This window comes from Corvus cornix, chromosome 1, assembly GCF_000738735.6.
Source record: "Corvus cornix cornix isolate S_Up_H32 chromosome 1, ASM73873v5, whole genome shotgun sequence".
Classification (NCBI taxonomy): Eukaryota; Metazoa; Chordata; class Aves; order Passeriformes; family Corvidae; genus Corvus; species Corvus cornix.
The window spans coordinates 1555315-1570527 of NC_046332.1; the positions used below are offsets into that span (position 1 = coordinate 1555315).

Here is a 15213-nt window from a genome sequence, read left to right on the forward strand (position 1 = left end):
AGGAACCACCACAACCCCAGCCTGTATTAAAAGAGTGTGAGCCAAGGGATCTGAGTCTGTAGGGTTTTTTTTTTTTTTTTTTTAAATTTTGACTGATAGGCAATTCTCACCAGGATTCACAAAAATCACAAAATTAAACCAAGAATTGGTTGAAAAAGGTGTCTCCTAGCAGTTGCATGGTTTTCTTTTCTCCTCCTTAGAGATGAAAATAATATAATCACTGTATTTATTTTTATTCCTTTATTTTTATCCACTTCCATCTTTTTATCGAGCTGGAAAGGACAGGGAGAGAACATGGAAAGTTTGATTCATGTTTCTCACCTGTGGGCTTAGAGCCAAGGAAGGCAACCAGTCTAACTCCACTGGCTTTGGTTGGTGCAGAGGTTAAAATGGCTTTTTTTCCATGAATGAGGCACCTTCTGTCTCATCCATCCTTAGGATTTATTGGCCTGATTCTTGCTGCCTTGAGGATTCATGGATTTGTTTCTTCCCAGCTTTCTTGGCTGAAGAGCTGTACTGGACAAAGTAAGGCATTGCTTCGGGGGGCGTTTCTCAGTGCTTCCATCCGGTGCCTTGTCAGGAGAAACAGGCACAGTCTGCTTAGGAAACTGCTCTGGGGCCTCAAATACTGAATTTGGAAGGTGAAGTGTTTGGTTTCTGTCTCTGAATAAGGAGTTTCAGTAAGGCTGGGCTTGGTAAAGGTCTGGAAGAGGTGCTGATAATGCCAGGATTGAGGTCAGGGAGGAAAGTGCTTCCTTCTCCTTGTAACCCTGGAGGACTCTTACATAACTGTTCTAAACCAGCTTAGGAGAGAGCTGAGGTGGGGAGGGGAAATAAAAAAAGCACACTAGTGAAAGATTGCTGATAAGCCCAGAGAATCCAAAAATAGGATCAGGCTCCGGGGAACAACGGAGAACCTGCTGGAGGTAATACCTGGAGATTGACAGAAATTCAAGGGACTCACATGAGCCCTGAGCCAGACAAACCCCAATCTTGGGCCCTAATCTTGCTGTGAGGATACCTGTGCTGTTTATAAATTGTGTCCTGGCTGGGGTGGACAAAGAAAAACCTCCTCAAGCTCTGGCCATGCCTCACCTGGACCAGGATGCTCCCATCCCAGGCATGCAGGGGGAGCTGGAGGGTCTGGCACTGCTGCAGGGGTGAAGCAGAATGAATGTTCAGATCCAGAGGATCATGGAATGGGGTGAGCTGGAAGAGACCTCGAAACTATCTTGTTGCAGCCCCCCTGCCACGGGGTTGGAACTAGATCATTTTGGGCTCCTTCCACTTGCTCCAAGTCCAATTTGGTCTTGAACACATCCACGGATTACTCTTTTCAGTTGAAAACGATTCCTGAAACACGGACAAAGAGCTACACTGCTAGATTTGGGAACCAAGACTTGCCTCTCCCCCTCTTCCCAATTGTCTTTGCCTTTTTTCCCCTTCCCTGTGACAGATTTTCCTGATGATTTGTTGTGCCATTTCCTTCTGCTTTCATATGGCACAGAGATTCCTTCTGTTTCCTGCTCCCATGTGTACTTTGCTAGTCTGGAAGTTAACACTTTCTCAGGGAAAAAAACCCTCCACTTCTCTACCTTTTGTTTTCATTCTTTCCTGGCCAGCTCTTTGCCTCTGGAATTCTGGTTTATCCAGTCTGGATTCTGGTGGCTTGGAACCCTGGTGTGCTCATCCAGGGAGCAGCAATTTTGATGTTGATTTGCCCTTGAGTCTCTGTAATGGATAAGACCCATTCCAGCAAAAAGAAGGGTATTGCTGGTGATCTTTTTTGTTTCGTTTGGGTTTGGTTTTTTTTTTGTTGTTTTATTTGCTTCTGATGCTTATGAAGCCTAATCCTGCAATTCCTTGCTGAAATTTCCCACTGGCAGCGATCGTTTTTTGGGTACTTGGTGTTTTCTCTTAATTTGATGAATATCCCAGTATTTTTCAGGACCTTTTCAGTCTGTTTAAAACAGTGGGAGGAACTGGCTTGGTCAGCAAATTATTCAGTGTGAAGTTAATTATTCAATGCCCTCTGTGTTTTCCTACTTAACCAAACAATATTGACTCAAGAGCAAGCGTGGTCCGGTTGCTTTGGGACTTACTTCAAATCTTTAATCTTCCCACTTCCATCCTTTCCCCTCTCCAGCTGTACTTGCTGATTAGTCTTTGACAGCAGGCTGGGCTAGAGCTGCTCTTCCTTTTGAGGGGAGGTTTATTTGATCTTTTCCCACCCAGCAGCAACTCTTGGAGAGCGTTCCAGCTGGGCTGCAAGAGGCTGAAGCTCCAGGGAATTGCTGCCTGGGGAGGGAAGGAAAGGTAGGAGAAAGCAAGGAACAGGAACAGAGGTACTTATGCAATCACACTGTGTTTTGGTAGGAAAATAAGCTGGAAATAAAGATATTTTGGCTCGTGGAAGGAAGGCTGCTTGTCGCCTACCCAGACAGTAGTTGTTCTCAAGGCAGGCTCTTAATCTGACTGGATTTAAGATGGAAATCTGGAGTGGCTTTCTGGAAGTGGGATAAAAGCTGTTTAATCCTGAAAGTGCTGTTTGTGTGGAGCTGGCTTGCCCTTTCAAGTTCCACGGGCTAATTTTCCTGGGAACCTCTTAAATAAATGGATATGATAATAATAAAAATAATAGTAATAACAGCTTTTCTGTGGGAGTTCTGTTCTCTGGAAAGCCCTTCTCTGCTTCCCTGGGATGTGGCTACTGTTTGGTCTGTATTCCAGGTGGGAGATGCCTGACCCACATGGGCAGGGGGTTCTGTCTTCAGAATGCATGTCACCTTGAAAATTGCACTTTTCTCATGCTTTCCTAGGGCTGGCTCATCAGAAGATGTGCAGGAAGCCTTTTCATTGAATTTTTTGCTTGTGTGATGCTCAAAGGTGTGCCTTGAGCAGTGTCCTGGTGTTTTGGTGCCATGGATGTGTTTCTGGGATGGACAGGGCAGGTCACTGTGGTGAATGGATGTGTTCCCTGTAGTCAGCCTCACTGACCTGGGGATGTTTGCAGAGCTGGTGTTGAGTGTGTGCTGCTGAGCACCTGCCCTGCTCCAGATCTCTTGGGTATTTGTATTTTCTTTTCGCTCCTCCAGCATCACAGAGCTACTTTAAAAAAATGAACTTCCAACTTGTCCTTTTTCCTAGGCCATTTCCTAGAAAGCTTAGAGTGGTGTAGAGGAGAGGGAAATGCTGTTGCATCCTGGGCTCCTGTGGGATTTAGCTGCTCCAGATGTTTGGATGAGCTGCTCTGGGCTGGAAGCAGTTCCTACCAAACTGCTGTGTGTTAATGGACCCTTGGGGGTCTTGCCTCAGGGTTGTGTTCTCTGGAGCACGGGGCTGAGGGTCATAAATAATGACCTCACTGGGATTAGTGTTTCAGGAGTCCCAGATGGAGAGAGCTTTGTGCCAGCATCCCCAGCCCCCAGGCTCATCCTGACCCTGCAAAGGTTTGTTTTGGATGCCTTTGATATCAATCCCAGAATGGTTTGGGTTGGAGGGGACCTTCAAGCTCCACCCCCTGCCATGGACATCTTCCACTATCCCAGGTTGCTCCAAACCCTGTCCAACCTTGAACAATTTCGAGGATGAGGCAGCCACAGCTTCTCTGGGCAGCCTCTGAGGGAAGATGACCATCTCACTTTGAAGACAGATGTCTGCAGGTGTCCCTGTTTCACTCCAACACTGATTATATTGAAAACATCATTTTGCTGATAATGTGCCAGTGGTGACCATCTGGAAGAGTGTCACTGGTGCTGGAAAGGGCCCTGGGACACAGTGGGTTAATGCTCAGAGAATCAATGCTCATCCTATTAAAAGTTCTCAAAAAATGATTGAAAGCACTTGGACTAATAGGCCTTGGGTTTGCATCAGTAAATGAGTTTATGAATCCCTCATGACTGGGCCTTTCCATAAGGAAAACAAGATAGGAGCTGATGTAACTGGCAGATGGAGCCTTGTTTTTGTGTTTTTTTAGAGCAGGACTCTCCAGGCAGCAGCTGGAAATGCCTGTGAGCCTCCTCTTCGAACTCTGGGAGTGACCCTGTGGATGGAGGGGCGGTTCCCTTCCTGACTTCACCCTCTCTCCCACCCCTTGATGTGTCAGGGTGACCTTAGCCAGCATTTGGAGATGTTTTTTGGAAAGCAAGGAGCGTTTAAGACTGATGCGACTGCTTGCCAGGTGAATTGAGAAAATTCCTTTCTCCTGAAGGATTTATGCTGCAGCACACAGAGTGAAATCCCTTTGCCCTTATTCACATCTTCCTAAAGATCAACACCAGCTTTTGACAGGATACAGGAATTGTGGTCAGGCATTTACCTGGAGCTGAGTGACACTGGAATGGGGGGTTGTGACCTGTCTCTCGTTACCTGTTTGTTTCTTTGGATGCAATTTTCCTTTCCCTCATGACAGGGAAACTCTCCTGTCTGTCTCCTTGCATTGAGCAGAGACTGATTGGTGCAGAACTGGAAAAAAATCAGTAATAACTGGAAGGAGGCTTTAGGAACATGAGACAAACTTCTGCTTCATTGGAACAGAAGAGGGATCAAGTGGATGTTAGCCCTTCCCCTGGTAGAAATCAAATATCTTCTGTGCCCCAGGGGTAAGGAGGGGATGGGGGATGCATACATCTCATTTTTCCAATATTGTTTTTGCTTCCGTGTTTTTCAAGCGATCACAAAGCTGAAGTGGGGGTGATGAAGGGCTGACTTTGCTTCTTGAACCTCTCCTGGGCTTCATCAGTTACCTCATGGACCTTAAAGCTCATCCAGTTCCACCCCCTGCCATGGGCAGGGACACCTTCCACTATCCCAGGTTACTCAGGAAGGCAAAGCAGGTTTTTCCTTCTCTATTTATTTAGCTCCTCTGCTGCTTAAGAACATTTTTTTTCGTGGATGATGTTTCTTGCAGCCACATGGAAGGAATCAATCATAGGAAATAAAGAGCCTGTAATCCATTTAACTAGGACTTTCCACCTCTCATTAAGCCAGAGACGTTCATGCCTAATTCTCTGGGTAGCAGTTGCACAGCAGATGTGCAGGGTATGGATTGGAAAGTGAGTCTTGCTGGTTTTGTTCTCCTTGCTTCCCCCTCCCTCACTGTTTCCACTGGAGTGCGTGTGGTGGGTGTGGAGGTGCTTGGCTCCCTCTCCGGTGAGTGTCCGGGGCTTGTTCGTGCAGTTTTCTTTTCCTGCTGGCAGGAGCCAGGCTTTCAGCAGGGAATGTGTCTGAGGGAAGCTCTGCAGCCCTGTGTGGGACAGGCTCCAGCTGCTGGCACCTTGCAGGGAAGCTGGAACCTGCCCCTTGCAGGGCCAGCTGACACAATGCGTGGTGAGCTCTTCAGGGCTGTGTCTGGAAAGGGAAAACCAGGAGAGGGAGGAATGGTTGTCTGAAGAGGAAGCTGCTTGTCAGGGTGTGCATGCTCAAACCCAGCTCTATTTCCACTTAATTCCTCAGCAAAAACATGCTGGTAGTGGGTAAAGCTTGGTGCAAACTTCTGCTTTGCAGCTTGGTGAGGATGGCAAAGCTGCTGGAGTCTGTGGAGAGGAAAAATACTGTGTAATCTTTTTAATTCTTTGAATATTTTAAAATTCCTTGTTGGTACATGAGTCTTCTTTAGCATCCAGCTGTGCTTTCCTGGGTTATCTTCTCATTCTTCCACTGTTGGCTTTTCCTGGCTTGTCCTCACCTGGGCTGTCTCTGTTGAGCCCTGCTGATGTGGTGTCATCACCCAGACCACACCCCAACATCACAGGACATTCTCTGTCGGACGATCTTCAGACAGCAGAGGCTGAACATGGGGTCTCTTACTCGAACCCCTCCCTTCCCTTCCCACTTCTCCCAGACCTGTTTGGTGCTTTCCTGCATTTATCTTTGGGTTTGTGGCTCAGATTCCCTGCACTTCCCTGTCTTCTGCCAAGATCAACAGCGCTGTCTGGCTCCTGGTGGTGTCTCACCTACCTTAGCTGCTATTTTAGATTTTTTGCTGTTGAACTGCTGGGTTCTTGTGCTGCTCTGAATGTTTCTGGAATGCTGTCCCAAAGAGACTCCACCAGACATACCCTTGGAGAGGTGGAAAGGTTTGACTTTCTCTGCCAGAAACATGATTTCACGCACTTTGGGCTGCTTAACATTTCTCCTTGCTGCTTCTAGAAGCCAAGAGCCTCATTAGACTTAAAGGTATGAGAAATTGATGAGTTGTTGCCCATCTCTCCACCAGCTCCCAGAAGATGAAGCTCTTTTTATACTCAGGTTGTCAGAAAGTCTTCGGCAGAGGGGACCTGAAGTGTCCCACATTTTCCCTTGTGTCCCACCTGTGCTTTGTCTGCTGCTCGGAGTCACTTCAGAACCTGCTTGTGGATTCACCTCGTATTTTCGGATCTGCAGCAGATTTTGGGTTTTCAAAGCTGTGCCAACACCTTGACCTGCAAGGTTTGTGCAGAAAGCAGAGATTGTGTTTAATTATTGCTCTGCCAGAAGTTTACACAGGGTTTTCCGGTGCCCTGTTCCTCTTCTTCCACCCTTTCAAAATTCCAGGCACCCATTCCTGCCTCAGTTCGTGGAAAACATTAAGAAGCTCTGTTGCAGAGGGCGTTAGTCCGTCCTGTGCTTATTTATTTAGGGAGATTAAAGTCTAAGGTTTTCTTTTGTAATCCCTTTGAAGTATTTATCTTTTGAAGTCTGAATTTTCATTAACTGGAAGTGTACAAACCCCAAACTACACGCTGCCCTAGTTTCAAAGCTGTAATTTTTTTTGCAGAAAACATTTAAGAACAATAAACAACAGGTCAGACCCATCGGGGCTCCACGTCAGCCACATCCCAGTTGGGGTGTGTCTATTTGGGTCATCCCTTGCCACTCTGGGGAATCAAAGTGGCTCTGCAGGCTGTCTCCCTGGGCTGGGATGTAGCCATGGATTTTTGGGATCTCAGAGAGACAGTGATGTTCCCCTTCTGAGTGCTCTGCTAGACCAGCACGTGGCCTGTAGAACTTGCTTTCAGTTTTTTAATTTGCTCCCCCCTCTCCCCCCCCCCCCCCCTTATTTTCTGTCACTGGAAGCAGCAGCACTCGGCTTTTAGGACAAGGATGTTGTGCTTTGCTGCCTGAGTTCTCATCCAAAGGATTCCATATATCCATATGCATGTGGCAAGGGATGCTTTGCTGCAGTTTATCTTTTCTGTTTGTTTGCCAGGGGGAAAAAAAAATATGGAAGCTGACTGGAGATTTGATCTATCTGCTGCTTTTATTTGTGCAGGATTATCAGTGTAAAAATGAATGTTTACAGCCTGGAAAAAGTGGGTGGGAGACCTCTGAGCCACCCTAATTTCCAGAGTGGGGAATAACAGTGCGTTGGGAAGAATAACCCTGCTGGGTCATCAAGGGGGTTGTTGCCTGGGCATCCTCCACCCCCAGAATGAATCACCTGAGGCTGTTTTATGGCTTTGGGGTGTCCCATTCCCACCTTGAAATGAAATCTGGGATCTTGCAAGTTGAGCTGCTTTGGGTTTGTGCCAGCAAAACGTGGAAAACGCTGCTCAGTGTGTGTTTGTGTGTGTGTGTGTGCTTCTTGATTTCCTCCCGTGGGAGTGGCCAGAGCAAACAGCCCTCAGTAACAGCTTGTTATTAAACAGATGGGGATATTGACCCTCTTCCATTTCCATTTTCCAAGTCAGGGAAAATGAAATTGCATTACTTTGCCTTGGAGGAGTTCAGTATGTTAATAAAAAGATGTATATGAAAACCAGTGGAGAGTCCATGAAAATCACAAGAATTTAGATAATTTACATTAATTCAGCCCTGGCTGGGCAATAGAGATTTCTCTTCTAATTGTCTTTTTTTTTTTTTTTTCTTGTGCACAGAGCTGAGAGTTTGCTCTGGAATAGCCCAATTTGTTTAGAAAGTGTTTAAGGAAAATCGGGATTTTCCAGTGTAATTAGGGAAACGACTGACAAGCAGGCTTACAAGCATATCAATAGGGCTAATTGATTATCAGGGATGTTCTCACCTAATTGGCATAGGAAATTATTTGCTTAACATGGCTTTAAGCATAATTAGATTGATATAAATGTTAGTAGAGACCGAGATGTTGAATTTACAGAGATTCTTGATAAACAGTGATCCCAGGAGTCACCAGCAAGAGGAAAAACATTTCTTTTAATATGGAAATCAGTAGAATCTGTCAAAGCTCTTTTTGAAATGAGTGAACTTAAAAAATTCATCTCAAACACCCCACGAGTCTCTATTTTTTATCTTTATTTACAGTGCAAGTGGGGTGTGTTTCCTTGGGCCTGCATTTTGGGAGGTGGGAGCCTGTGTGCTCAGGGCTTGCTTTGGTTTTGAGTGTCCCACTGCCTCTCCAGATACGGGGGGAGCATGTGGTTCTCCCCACAATTTTGCCTCTCTGAAACCACGGGAGCCTCCTTGTGGAAGGCCAAGTTTTTCCATTGGATGGATGTTCCCAGCTGTGCCTTGGCAGATGGAGATGTTGTAGGAGACCACAGGTGTCTTCCACATCTGGAGGGATGGAGTTATTGGGGAAAAATGTGTGTCTGCCTCTTTCCAAGTGCTTGGCTTTGCTCCAATGTCTCCTGAGGCTTCAGGATTCCATGGGTTAGTTTATTCCAGGTGGACCTGGCAGTGCTGAGTTAATGGTTGGACTCCATTATCTTAGAGGGCTTCTCCAGCCTTAATGACTCTGTGATTTCATTATTCATAAGCCTCCATCAAAGCATCCTTGGCTGTGTTTTGGGTTTTCTCTTGGACATGCGGCATCCTGAGCAAACCGTGGTGGGTGTTCAGAGCTGTCCATGTTGTGGCTGGAAATGCACTAAAGCTGCTTGTCCCTGGGCTGTTAAAAACTACAGAATATCCTGAGCAGGAAGGGCCCCACAGGGATCATCCAGTCCAGCCCCTGGCCCTGCACAGACCCCCCAACAACCCCACCCTGGGCATCCCTGGCAGCGCTGTCCAAACGCTCCTGGAGCTCTGGCAGCCTCGGGGCCGTGCTCATTCCCTGGGGAACCTGGGCAGTGCCCGGCACCCTCTGGGGGAAGAACCTTTCCCTGATACCCAACCTAAACCTCCCCTGGCACAGCTCCAGCCGTTCCCTGGGTCCTGTCCCTGTCCCAGAGAGCAGAGATCAGAGCCTGCCCCTCCTCTTCCCCTCATGGGGAAGTTGTACCTGCAGTGAGGTCTCCCCTCAGTCTCCTCGAAGGGGGATCAAAGGGGAGGGCTTGGACTGTAGCAAGCCTTGGGAAAGGCTGTTAAACCTGCTCCTCTGGGGCTTCAGCCCCACTGTTTACTCAGTGCACTTGAGGACTTGTGCTGTTGCTCTTCCCTTCACTAAAATGAGGGCACTGAGATGCTTTAGTGATTGGTCTTGATTGCTGCCTTCCCTCTCCACTCCAGGTTTCTGAATATTGCCCGGAGACTACAGGGATGGAGGAGTTAACTCAGAGAGACAAAAATCAAAAATTTTTAGGCCAGATCTCCCCAGAGAGCTTCACTTTTAAATTTGCAACTCCAATTCTCCCTTCTTTCTTTTTTGCCAAAGCTGTTTGGAAAGGAATAATGTGTAACAGATACCTCCACTTCAGTATCTCAGAAGTGCAGTGTGTGCTAATTAGGCATCCTGGAGCCTTTGGAAAACGCTCCCATTGTATTTGCAGATGGAATCTACCCTGCTGCCCCTTTTTGGACAAGCGAGCTGGTTATTCAGCTCTGAGAAGCTCATAGCCATTGGCAGATGATGCATTTTTAAAGTCAAGGTTGAGAACGTGTGGGTTTGTGTTTTCTATTTCTTTTTTTCCCCTCCTCCCTCCTGGTGCACGTTGCTGAATTTGAATAATTAATGCCTGTTGTCTTGCTTCCTGTTTTCATTTCTGTATGTAATGCTAACCAGCAGTGGGCTGAATCATTCATAGGCTGCTTTCTCCACCTCGACAGCTGGAGATGTCATGGGAACAGTGATTGTGAGGTGCTGCAGACTTTCTAAATCCATTTCTGGAAGCAGGAGCAGTAAGTACTGAGTCCATGCTCTTGGCCAAGTGAGGTTCTCTGGGCAGATGGTATCAGTGTGGTTTCTCTCCCTGCAGCTCCTGTTCCTGCTCAGGTGTCCGTGTGTGTGGAGGGGAGGGTGGGTGCTGCGTTTTGTCCTTTCCCATCTATTTCGGACTTTTATGGATCTGTTTGTGATGCTCATGGAGAAGAGGGAATGGGTTTAGACTTGTTGGTTGTGCCTCATGCAATTACACTGTATTTAGGAAGGGATTATTTAAAACTCATCTTAGATTTTTTTGTCATTGTGCTTTTCCTGAGTTTCTGTGGAGAGCAGCCTGGAATTGTGGGCTCCCACAGTGCCTGCCTTTGCAGTGAGAGGAACCAGGGTGGGAGCTTCACTTGGTGCCTCACAGAGCCTTTTCAGTTGTTTTTTCCCTTGGACACTGCCAGGGATCCAGGGGCAGCCACAGCTTCTCTGGGCACCCTGTGCAAGGGCCTCCCCACCCTCCCAGGGAAGGATTTCTCCCTAACATCAAATCGACACAATTCTTGCAAGTGATCATATAAAATACCCAGTGGAAGCTTTTGTAGGTGGAGGTGACCTGTCTGCCCTCTTGCCTTGCATGACTAAGGCAGGAAGAGGTGGAAATCAGGAGAGATGCTGTCCTTTGGAAGTTAATTCGTGCAGGATTACTTGAAACAACTGTTGGCTTCTAGGTTTTCAGGGTGGGAATAAGGGGTTTGGCTGGGAAGTTGTTAATAGGCTGTGAATGATTTTAACATCTTGCACAGATGCCCCAGCGTCTTGTGTATCACTCCATGCTTGGAATCTTCAGGGCAGAGAGGATGGTTTTGCCCAAGACCTTTAAGTAGCATCCAATTTTGCGCATCCTCAGTGTTTCTGTCCCATTGTGATGGGTTTTCTGCATCCGTGGTGGGAAGGCAGAGGGGGGACTCATTTCCTAGGGATGGTCTTGAGGCTGAAGATAGGAGGCAACTTGAGCAGTGACTAATGCTGAGCTTTATAAATAGCAAGAGGAGAGGTGAAATGCGGGCAGGGAGGTGACCTCGACACGAGGCCCCAGAGGTGGCACAGCAGAGCTGGGGGGGGCCGTGGTCAGCCCAAAACAGTGTCAGGCTGGCTGTGCCTGTGCCTCTGTCCTGCTTGTCACCCCCGAGGGCATGGGCAGAGCCACGTGGGGAGCTGGGCTGGCCACACACGGATGCGTGAGTGAGTCGTGCCCACCTCGTGTCCCCTGCCAGGGTCAGCGCCTCGAGCAGCACAGAGAGCTCTGCTGGAAGCACAAAGCTGCCCCTGTGTCCGGGGGACGGGAAGGCACAGGGCTGCGGGCTCTGGGGACAGCGGGGTGACACTCTGCTGGGCTTGGAGCCACCCCAGCCTCCTGCCTCCGGGCTGCTGAGTGCTGATTAGAGTCAGGGCAAGGCTGTCCTGGGCTGTCAGCACAGAGCGTGAATGGGCATAGACACGGGCAGGAGCTGGGAGGGTTGAGCTGTCCGTGTCCTTGCTGACATTTCTAGACTCCACCACCGTGTCTGCACTGCCTGCAGCATCCCCTTGTGCATCAGCTGGATTGAAAAATACGGTCAGCCCTGTTTTTGGAGGCTTCCTTCCATGGCATGTGTCAAGGAAAAGCTTTTAGGTGGCTGGCTTATCTCCCTAAGCCCAGCCACGCTTTGCTGATGCCAGCGAGGATGTTGCTACTCAGCTCTCGCAGCTTTTCCCAAGACCTGAGTGCCGGGAATCCCACATGTAAGGAAGTGTTTCCCCTGGAGAGGGGAGGATTTACTGCCCACACACCCTGCACTCAACTCTGCACTCAACTCTGCACTCTCGGGAAAGGTGGGCAAGCACTTTGCAAGCTCAGGCGCTGTCAAATTCCACTCCCAGCCCACTGATGATCCACACAGCAGCAGTGTGTGGGGCTGTGGGTGCACACCTGCGCTTCAGGAAGCTGTGGAAAACCTGCGGTGTGGGGTCAGGCACAGCATCCAGCTCTGCACCCCTGTGAGTGCTTGAGAGGTGTATAAAGGGAGAGGGTAATACCTGTATTGTATATTTTGTGTATACACACACTATATTCGATATTCTTGGGGTTGTCCTGTTCTGTCCAGGGCCAAAAGTTTGATCCTTGCTGGATCACTTCCAGCTCAGGATAGTCCATGATTCTATGATGCCCCTTCTGCAGGAGGCATGGAAGTGTTTATTCCTTGTCTGGGACTGTTTTGCAGGCTCCAGAGGATGCTGCAGATGAACTGCTTTAGCCTGGCTGGGTTTCAGCTTTGTGGAGGTCTCCGAATCGATTTTCAGGTTGTTCTTGCAGGGGCTATGGGTCTTTACACTTCAGTCATTCATAAAAACCCAATCACCTGGGCTGCAGATCGTCGTCCTCCTGCTCTTGTCCTCACGTGGCTTTCCCTACCGATAACTCCTACGAACACATTTGCTTTTGGTGGTGTGGGAGAAGCTGCCCGAGGAAATCAAACTTGCAAACTAATTAAACTTCTTGGTCTTGTTGAGTTACGAGTGGGAGATGTTGGCAGGGCTGGGAATAGATCTGATTCTCATCTCTCCTCTCAGTAGCCAGAGGACACGGTTAATTATGAAATTGTGTGTTAATGTATTGAAATATCGCTCGGGATTTTAATTTCCTTTTTTTGTTGTTTTCTCTCCTTTGCCTCAGGGCGCTCCCAGGAGCTGATGGATTTGTGGTAGCTGGCTCCGGAGGGGCTGGAAGGAGCATGGTCAAACACCAACCCCTGCAGTACTACGAGCCCCAGCTATGTCTGTCCTGTCTGACCGGGATCTACGGCTGCCGCTGGAAACGGTACCAGCGGTCACATGATGACACCACCAAGGTGAGCAGGTGACAGCAGCTGGCTGGCACCTCTTCCCTGGGCTGCTGCGTTGTAGGTCTTCCTTGCAAGTGTTAAATATTTGGGGTTTTTCTTACTTATTGGCTTGATGTTTGATGAGAGTCATTGACCCCATTGCAGGAGGTCTGAGATGTCCTCCCCACGTGGTTGATGTAGAGATGGGCACAGGGAGGTTGGTCATGGAGCTCCAGGGGATAGAATGTGCCCAAATCTGTCCATATTGTGGTCCTGGGGAACACTTTCCACGTGTTTTTTCTCTCCTTGCTCTGTGTCCTGCTGGTGCTTGCAGCACCCTTGGCTGGATCTGTAAGTCCTGTGTTTCTGCAGCATCTCTGCCTTTGTGGTGTGCCTTTAGTGGGCATGGTGGTATTTGGTTCAAGGGGTGACTTGATGATCTTGGAGGCCTTTTCCAACCTTCATGATTCTGTTCTTGCATGTGAAAATGAGTTTGTAGGTAGGGAACAGGGTGGGCTGTGGCTGCCCCATCCCTGCAAGTGTTCAAGGCCAGGCTGGACAGAGCTCTGAGCAGCCTGGGATAGTGGAAGGTGTCCCTGCCCATGGCAGGGGATGGGACTGGATGGGCTTTAAGGTCCTTTCCAACCTGAACCCTTCTGTGGTTTGATGGAAGGCAACAGAAGGTGAGAGCAAGCTGGGGGTAAATGGGAAAGCTGTTGCAGGTGACTCTTCCCTCCCCTGGATAAACATAGATTGTACGAGCTCTGGCAGAGGGAATCCAGGCAGTGAGGCTCGACTTGCACCTCCTCTCTTGTTCTGGGCTGGGAGATGAGGTCTTGTGATGTGTTGATAGGAGAAGTGTGAAAATATTGCTGTCAAAGCCCCCCCGTTACATCCTCTGGGCAAGGAGTTTGTATCACTCTTCTCTTGTACTCCCGTGTTGCCTGGGATGTTTTTTTAAGTGTGCTTACAAGTTAAATTTTGGGGGTTTTTTTCTTCTTTAAATCTCATTTCATCTGGAAGTGCTCCCTGGAGACCCTCTGGTGGCCTTCTGAATGCTTAACTTTGCTCTGGTATCGCTTGGCTCCTCTGTTCTGTTTTTAAGTCTATAACCAGGGATCTTCTTGGCTCTGGAGTGCTTTTCCTCTTGGAAAAGCAGCTGTGAAGGAGCAAACAGGGCTGTGTGGCAGATCCTGTGCCAGAAATGCTCCTGGTTGTGAATTGCAGCCATTGTTGGTGGTGCAGCTTGGCCAGGAGCTCCCCTGTGAGTTGGAAAGTCACGGCTTGAGTTTGTGCAGCCCAAAACAAATTTCCTTTTGCAGAGTAGGAATGTTGGTGCTGTTTTCACTCTGCTTTCAGCCTGGCCAGCTTGGTCTGGGTGACCACTTTGAGCCAGCAGAACATTACAGTTCTTAGCTAAAAATTTACAGGAAAGTTGCCATGAATTTTTTCAGTGAAATCTGCCTCTGCTTGCGCTACCAAAAAATATCAGTGGCAGCTTTCCAAGTCTACTTGGAATTTCCATTGGTTTTTTCCTAGTGCTGGAAAGGAATTAGTTGTGTTTAAAGGTAGCTGATCCAGGCTTAAAAATATGTCCAGTCTGAGCTGCTCTTTTTAAAGTCTGTGTGAGGCCTCAACTTCCACTTTGGTGAAAGAGAGATGGAGACAACAGCAGAAGTAAGAGAAGAAAACCTAAAACGAGCTGCAGGCTGTGCAAAACAGAGAAGCCGTGGCTGCCCCATCCCTGAAAGTGTCCAAGGCCAGGTTGGATGGGCCTTGGAGCACCCTGGGATAGTGGAAGGTGTTGCTGCCCACGGCAGGGGGTGGCCCTGGATGGGCTTTAAGGTCCCTTCCAACCCAAACCACTCTGTGATTTTATTACTTTTTTAAAAAACACTGATCTGTAAAGGACAACAAAGAAAACACCACAACTTAGGAGCCTTTTTACTTGACACAAAGGCAGTGACACAGTGATGAAAACACCTCTTGTATGGCCTCACATGTGACCTTATCCTACCTCAGCCTCTGTAAACCCAGCAGCTGTAGCATCACGCATTTTCCTCAGCATAAAAATGGCCGTGGCACACCAGGGAGGTTCTCAAGTCTTGCAAAAATCCAGAGCTACCCGGAAAGGAAGGAACTGGACATGCACGAGTTGTTTTCCTACTTTTTAATTCTCAGCAAGCAAGTCCTGCTTTCAAAGAGGAGTTTCTAGTGTAGACCACAGCGTGTTTATCTGCTTTTCTTGTTAAAGCATCAAACTCCCCAGAATGAAAGGCTTTCACCCCAATTTGGGGCATGAACCCAGCCTTGCCTCTGTGATATCTTCAGCTGATGCCTGTGAATATTTGTTGTCTGAATTGTGCT

The 15213-nt window shown here is 48.2% G+C and overlaps 1 protein-coding gene across 3 annotated transcripts in view; it reads left to right on the plus strand.

Moving 5' to 3' along the window:
* The window catches only part of GDPD5 (glycerophosphodiester phosphodiesterase domain containing 5), a 106313-nt gene that overhangs the window by 31760 nt on the left and 59340 nt on the right, over positions 1-15213 (plus strand). For 2 of the 3 annotated variants that reach the window (XM_039556043.1, XM_039556056.1), the window contains exon 2: positions 12699-12873. In XM_039556043.1, the coding sequence (XP_039411977.1) occupies positions 12757-12873 (117 nt within the window). In that variant the 5' untranslated portion in view covers positions 12699-12756. Of the gene's footprint in view, positions 1-9936; positions 10015-12698; positions 12874-15213 lie in introns of those variants that run through there. The other variant, XM_039556049.1, reaches the window with a different exon arrangement.